This window comes from Solanum stenotomum, chromosome 4 (assembly GCF_019186545.1).
Source record: "Solanum stenotomum isolate F172 chromosome 4, ASM1918654v1, whole genome shotgun sequence".
NCBI classification, from domain to species: Eukaryota; Viridiplantae; Streptophyta; class Magnoliopsida; order Solanales; family Solanaceae; genus Solanum; species Solanum stenotomum.
Genome location: NC_064285.1, coordinates 36,974,449 through 36,982,482, shown reverse-complemented (window position 1 = coordinate 36,982,482; position 8,034 = coordinate 36,974,449). Strand labels below are relative to the sequence as shown.

General features: G+C 37.6%; 1 protein-coding gene across 1 annotated transcript; it reads left to right on the top strand.

Moving 5' to 3' along the window:
- The first annotated feature begins 5,056 nt into the window (after positions 1-5,056).
- On the top strand, positions 5,057-6,436 carry LOC125861470 (uncharacterized). Its single transcript, XM_049541360.1, has 2 exons — positions 5,057-5,576; positions 5,715-6,436. Exons 1-2 carry the CDS (start codon positions 5,057-5,059, stop codon positions 6,434-6,436), a joined length of 1,242 nt encoding a protein of 413 aa, XP_049397317.1.
- The last annotated feature ends 1,598 nt before the right edge of the window (positions 6,437-8,034 follow it).

The window sequence follows — 8,034 nt, the reverse complement described above, 5'->3', positions numbered from 1 at the left end:
AAGGCTTGTATAATATTGGAGTTTCGATCATAAGTAAAAAGAGAAGCAAATACAGCATCAGAAATACAAGCATTGTTTAGACTTTGCCCATTCTTGCTTAAGACATCTTCTGTCCATTCCCAGTATCCCGGAATGCAGTGATATTCACCTTCAAGCACAATGTTGTCTCCCCAACGTAGTTCCTCTAGAATCATGCGGCGACCTAAATTTGAAAGAGTGCTCGCGATGTTTGTACATTGTGGATTTGGTTTCTCAAGATACCACGCTTTTGAGGCTTTATTAGATTTGTGATCGTATTCGGATGTCCAACTTCTCATATGAAGTGTGTTCCTCAATTGTGGCCATGGATCAACATAACGACCAACAAAAGATTCCTGGACCAAAAACTTAGTCTCCACCGTACTACCCTCTGTTCCAATGATGAGATATTTGAGTTGAGAAGATGGGCAAGTATAATCCTTGAACAAAACCATTGTTCAAACTGCAAAAAAAAAAAAAAAAAAAGTGTTAATATTTACTTATGATGATTCACGAAAGAAGATAAAACTTGAAAAAAGAGGAGTAGTTAAGAAGGGGCGAATAATTTAAGCATTATGGATCTTGAAAAAGCCTCAAGTTAGTGATCTTCAAGGCAGGGACATTAAACACATCCCTTCACACCTTATGCTTAAATATTTGGGACCTTGTAACGCCTTGAGAGTAGTATTTTTTTTGCAAGGCGGGGACGTTAAACACATTATTCTAGTAAAGCCTCAAGTTGGTTAAGTATTCGGGACCTTGTAACGCCTTGAGAGTAGTATTTTGTTTTCAAGGCGGGGACGTTAAACACGGTATTCTAGTAAAGCCTCAAGTTGGTTAAGTATTCGGGACCTTGTAACGCCTTGAGAGTAGTATTTTTTTTCAAGGCGGGGAAGTTAAACAGAATATTCCAGTAAAGCCTCATCAAGTTGGTTAAGTATTCGGGACCTTGTAACGCCTTGAGAGTAGTATTTTTTTTCAAGGCGGGGACGTTAAACACAGTATTCTAGTAAAGCCTTAAGCTGGTTAAGTATTCGGTACCTTGTAACGCCTTGAGAGTAGTATTTTTTTTTCAAGGCGGGGACGTTAAACACGGTATTCTAGTAAAGCCTCAAGTTAGTTAAGCATTCGGGACCTTGTAACGCCTTGAGAATAGTATTTTTTTTCAAGGCGGGGACGTTAAACACGATATTCTAGTAAAGCCTCAAGTTAGTGATCTTCAAGGCGGGGACATTAAACACATCTCTTCACACCACAAGATCAAATTCATGTGTGATATAGTTCTCCATTGTTCAGCCTCCACGTTGCTCCTATTGACCTATAAACAAACCCACATAATAAAATACAAATAAAGAAGGGGAAATTACCTCACAGTTGACGCCTGCAAATCAGTTCCAAGCAACAGTTCACAAATTGGTATTAAAAGTATGAGGGTCATGATCCTATTTATAGGCGAGTAATGTCGGTCGTTCACTCCTAGTTGATGACGGTTCAAGTGTCACAATTCAAATAGGATAGGAATATGTTACTTTTGTAGACAAATAAGGAAAAGTACATGGTGGGACCCACAAATTGGAAAAATATAAAATTTCTACGTATGGAAAGTTTTGGCAGTATGTGTGTACAAGCTTATAATACTTAGGAGTCTTCCAAACAATTACACGGTCAAATATAAATAAATAGTAAATTGTATGGACAATTTATTTATTTATTATATATAGTTTTGATTCAAAATTGACTTAATACTTCAAGTCTAGTCTTCGTGAAAATATTTGTTTGACAAGACTTGAAGCAGGGGGCATTTGTAATCATTTAAAATTTATTAAATATAAATTTATAAAATGATTCGAATTATATTAAATTCATGAATATATTAGTCCAAATAAATATTATGGATTAATATAATTGGGCTAATTATTCAATTCCAATAAATATGAATTTAATTAAAATAAAAATTAATTGATTTGGGCTATAGATGAGCCCAATTTGCTAAGTCCAATGTCATCTTATCCTAGAGGCCCATTCTTTTGGTGCCACATGGCAAATGACGTGGCATGCCAAGTCAAACAAATAAGCCAATAGGATCATGACATGTGTCAAAGATGACAAGCCCGCTCCATAAAGCCCATATGACATGTCACTTAAATCTGATTGGTCGAAGGGAATCATGTTCCAATCGCAACTCCTCTATTCTAAAACTATAAATAGGGGTCCTCATAATTCAGAATAGAGGACAGAAAATTCTAAACAAGAAGCTCGAGAAAATCCGTGGTACAAACGCCATAAAATTCTCTATAACGCTACAAGTTTAAGAATTCAAGCATTTAAGTTCAAGAACGATCAAGATCAAGACTATCAGGTTCAAGAACAAGCTCGAAGCCCTTGAATTCAAGCAAAAGTCAAGATCAAGATAAAGTTCAAAGTTCAAATTCATCAAAGATTCAAGATCAAGCTTTAAAGCCCTTGAATCATATTTGAAAAGGCGAATTCAGAGGAATCATAGAGATTGTAACACTCGCACTTTGAAATAATAAATATGATTGTTGCTATAATTTTCCGTTCTTGATTATTGTTTTCTCGACACGAATTTTATTGTCTACAAACACATTTAAAAAGGACACCAAAATTTGAAACGAGAAATAGTAATATTTGCTGCAACCCACAAAATGATACCTCAAAAAAAGAACATGAAGTCTAATAATTAGTTCTTGTTGAAAACTAAGCACACTTCGTCAGAGAAAATGATAGATATAAAGACACTGGAATCTTAATGTGGTGAAGAAACAGAAAGTTATTACATGCCAGGAAACTTATGCCATACACCATATATGTAGTAGCAGTTAGCAATTAAATCATAAATATACTTACAGTAATTTATGAAGCATTAGTAGGTGGCAGTTACATCAATTGTTAGACAAGTTTGGACACCAACCATTTATATATATAGTTTATCTTGAGTCTATTGATTAAGTATTAACTAATGACACCACATTTAAAAGTATTAACTCTTCAACTCACATATATGTGAACCTCACTCAAAAGATAACTTGTAAGAATTTCTTATCATTAACATAGTAGTGATTTCAAAATTATCGAGTTGTCAGATGTACTAACTCATCATTAAAAGAAGCTCTTTATTGTAGATGTTAATTATAGGTCTTGCAACATTAGGAAGCTATGTCTGATTAGCTTATTTGGAAGCATTAACTTGTAATTTCATGGATTTTTTTTATTATTATAATAAGTTTATTGGGTTATAGGTTAAACCGCTAAGGGTCATTTGGTTGGAAACAAGTTATCTCAGAATTAATTATCCCGAGTTATCCTGGGATAAGTTATTCCACCATATATATGGAATAACTTATCTCATCACTAAGGTATAAAGTGAGGGATAAATAGTCCCAAAACTGCCTAATACCTCTAACCAAATGTAAGATTTTATCCCTAGAATTCCTTATTGATGTTAGGCATATTTATATGCCTAAATTGTCAATAATTGCCCATAAAGTGCTTGAATTCAGGAATGATCTTGAGTCTATTAGCTTGATTTTTTGTTATACTTGTGATAATTGTGCACTTACACACATGATTTATTGTTTCAGGAACTCTCGAAGGAATTGGAGTGGAACGAAGAAAGAAGGAGAAAAGACGCGCAAGAAATTAACTAAGTGTGAAGACCCTAGGGGTTGGCATACTGAGAGGCGCATCGCGCCAGCTCCCAAAGTTCTACAAGACTTTAGGGGCGTACTGCTTGGCGCGACACGCCAACCCCAGAAGTATTGAGGGCACACAAGAGGCGCGCTGAGAGGCGCCTCGCACCACAATGCAAAGGTCTGAACGCGCTGCCAAGCGCGATGGAGGCACGACACATCCCTCTTTTGCCGACTTTTCCAAGTTTTTAACATTAAATAGGATTCCTAATTTGAGTAAGATTTGTTCCCAACTCTTCCTACTATTATAAATAGATCCTTAGGGCTCCATAATTAGTGTTCGACTTTTGATTTAGTGGGCAAGAGCAAGAATTCAAGTTTGTAATAGGTTTTAATTCTTTAACTCTTCTATTTTAAGAAAATTGCATGAAGTATTGTATTTTCTTGTTTTCTATTAGCATGATTAGCTAAACGCCCTAGTTCTGGGGTTGTAGCTACAAATTGATTGTTGATTATTTGAGGTTGTTGGATTAATTCTCGGTTGTCAATACAAGTTACTTCTATATTCTTGTTTTAGTATTTTATGTTTGCGCACCATAAGATAAATCTATTGTCTAATCTTAAAATTGGGAGAGGAGAGGTTAGATAGACCAGAGAATATAGATAGCTCGGTCAACCCATTAAATTGAGGTGATTAGTATTCAGGAGTGACGCCCAGACGAACACCTTGCTTGGTTACGAAATAGGATGAAATATAAATGCTCGATAGTTAGTCTATTTATCCCCGCTCAACGATGTAGTTAGATAGCTAACTGGGGTAGGCGACGGGAGGCGTATAACCCGATCATATCATCAACCATATAAACCAGTAACTTGAAAACTGAAGTTAATTCTAAGCCAATAATATGATACATGATATTTATTATATGTTGCAGCCCTGGAATTTCTTTTAACTTGCTTGAAACATTATATCAAAGTTGTTCACAATTAGTTACTCTCATTTAGTGCATAATTATTAGTAGATAAACAATAAATCATCAACTCTTGAAATGGTTACTTTTTAGTTTTAGTTGTAGAATTAAGTGAATATAAGTTGATCATAAGTCCATTGGGAACGATAACTCGTTTCTTAAAGAATCTATACTACTTGCGCGACCACGTACACTTGCGTGTATATTAGGGGAGCAACAAGTTTTTGGTGCCGCTGCCAGGGACTTATAAATTGATTTATATTCAATCTTCTTAAGTCTACGACTAGATTATTTAGATATTAATTACTTGATCTTAGCTTGTTTATTGCAGACACTTGATTTTCAAGTCTGGCTCAGAAAGGAGATCTTGTTGAACCTTACAACGAACCTAAAAGAGTTTTATGCTAGCGCAGGAAAATGGCGAATCAAGGACGACATGGAGAATTGGGGTTAGGTCTTCCGAGAAATATTGATTATGATAACCAAGACAACTTGAATAACCCGGAAAACGAGAATAACCAAAGGAACCCCAATAACCAAGGAGTACCGCCTGTCGTACCCGCAAGACCAGTCTGTGATGTGGCAGTCCCACTCACATCCAATTTGGCATCTAGTATTAGGAAACCTCCACCGGGGGGTAGATTTGAACTAAAGCAGAGCATGGTACAAATCCTCCATTTTAATGGTCAATTCACTGGTCTCCCCCATGAGGATCCTCAAATCCATCTTAGGACTTTCATAGACATTACCAATACATACATCCCAATTGGAGTCTCATCAGACTATGTAAGGTTGACATTGTTCCCATACTCATTGTTAGGAGCTGCAAGGCGTTGGTTAGACTCTGAGCCACCAAGCTCCATCACTACTTGGGATGATCTAGCAAAGAAGTTTCTGAGTCAATTTTTCTCATCCAAGAAAACAGCTAAGCTGAGGGGTGAGATAATAAACTTTGTTCAAAAGCAAGATGAGGACATGTACCAAGCATGGGCGCGTTTCAAACAAATGTTGAATGCTTGCCCACACCATATGTAAACGAATAAGGTACTTGTTCACACTTTCTTTGAGGGTTTAGACTATAATGCTCGTGCTCTTCTTAATAGTGCAGCAGGTGGACATGCCTTATCCATAACAAGTGAAGAGTTCTTCGCCTTACCCGATAAACTTTCTGAAGGGAACCAAGGGTATGAGGGGGAAATGTCTAGAACCCTAACTCAAAAGGCTGCAGGGATCTTAGATGTAGACCAAGCTACTACCATAAATGCCAAATTAGATTCAATGCAATATAACATGACCTTACATTTTAAACAAATGGATCTAAATCAGGCACCGGTAAACATGGTACAACAGGCAGCCAATTGGTGTGAGGTATGTGGCAGTGGAACTCATGAAACCGAGCAATGTGAGGCAAACCCGAATTTAAACTATGTGGGTAATGCGCAAAGGGGTGGAGTGCAACAAAATTATGGTAATACTTACAACCCTAGTTGGAAGAACCATCCTAACTTCTCAAGGGGTGGTAACCAAAACCAAAATCAGGTGCAAGGGGTTAACCAATACCGTTCTCAAGGGGCTGGGCAACAATACTACAATCCTAACCAAGGCTCAAATCCTAGTGCACTAAAAGGGGGAATGACCAATGAAGAGCTACTCCAAAAGCTCATGACTGAAATAGGGACCAAATTAAATGCTAGGGTAGATAAGCAGGATGAGAACATTAGAAACATCAAGATGTCCCAAATGAGTTTAGAGAAACAAGTTGCACAAGTGGCTAATTCTTTGAACTTGCGTTCCTAAGGTGGGCTGCCCGGTGATACTGAGCCCAATCCAAAGTAATTGCATGCGGTAAGCACTAGAAGTGGATTGCAATTAGAGGAACTAGCTCCAAAGAAGAGAGACACTGAGGTAAGTAACAAAGAAAAGAAGGTGGAAGAGGTAGTAAAAAGCTCCAATATTGAGGTACCCGTTCCTTAAAAGAAATTACCACCTCTATTTTCACAAAGGCTGGAAAAGCAAATGAAGATGAATGCTTCGGTAAGTTTCTCTTTCCTTAAACGAGTTCACATTAATCTACCTTTGGTTGACATTTTGCAGGGTATCCCGAAGTATGCTAAATACGTGAAGGACATTATGGCTAGCAAGAGGAGGCTCACGGTATATGAAACTGTAGCACTTACTGAGAAGTGCAGCTCAAGGCTCCAAAACAGACTGCCCAAAAAGTTAAAAGATCCGGGTAGTTTTACTGTGCAGATTACAATTGGGCAAAGTGTCAGAATATTCTTAAATGCTCGGGAATTGTGTGATTTGGGGGCAAGTATAAATTTGATGCCCTTATCTTTGTATTAAAATCTTGGGTTGGGTAGTCCAAAACGAACCACTGTTATTCTCCAACTTGCTGATAGATCCATTGCTAGGCCAGAGGGGGTGGTAGAAGATGTGTTAGTGCAAGTAGGTTCATTGATTTTTTTGGTAGATTTTGTGGTCTTAGACTTTGAACCAGATTCTGAAGTTCCATTCATTTTGGAACGACCTTTCTTGGCCACAGGTAGGGCATTGATTGATGTAGCAACTGGTCAACTAACTATGAGGGTACATGATAAGGTTGAGGTATTTGATGTTTACAGTGCTTTAAAATTGCCTTCTATTTATGAAGAGTTGTCTGTTATTACTATGGTTGATCGCACAGTAGAATCACAAGTAGTTGTGCCTGAAGATCCTTTAGAAAGAGTGTTAGTGGGCTATGAAATAGAGGGAGACACTGAAGCTCAAGAGATTGAATCATGTTTTAATCTAGCACTAGTAGACACTCGTAGGAATCAAGTGGAATCACTAGATCGTGAGTTGGGGTCCCCACCAAAGCCATCAATAGAAGAAGTCTCTACGGTGGAAATAAAAACTCTGCCGGCTCACATAAGGTATGCTTATTTGGGTACTAATGAAACTTTTCCTGTTATACTTTCTGCAGAATTGTCTGACTTACAGGTTGATGCGGCATTGAGGATCTTAAAGCTAAAGAGGAAAGCAATTGGATGGCAAATGGCTGATATTCATGGGAATAGTCCGACATTATGCATGCATAGAATTTACGTAGAAGAGGATCACAAACCCAAAGCACAATATCAACGTCGACTGAATCCTGTGATGAAAAAAGTGGTAAGAAAGGAAGTCATAAAGTGGCTAGATGCTGGAATTGTGTACCCAATCTCTGATAGTAAGTGGGTAAGTCTGGTACAATGTGTTCCTAAGAAGGGAGGTATGACAGTGGTAAGGAACGAAAAGAATGAGTTGATTCCTACTAGAATAGTGACCAGGTGGAGAATTTGCATGGATTACTGGAAACTAAATGATGCTACCTGGAAAGATCACTACCCCGTTCCCTTCATTGATCAAATGCT

Excerpts from the sequence above, each read along its gene's own strand:
- LOC125861470 (XM_049541360.1), top strand. The coding sequence starts at position 5,057 with ATGGCGAATCAAGGACGACATGGAGAATTGGGGTTAGGTCTTCCGAGA. Across the intron at positions 5,577-5,714 it reads GAAAACAGCTAAGCTGAGGG|ACTATAATGCTCGTGCTCTT; the intron begins GTGAGATAATAA and ends TTGAGGGTTTAG.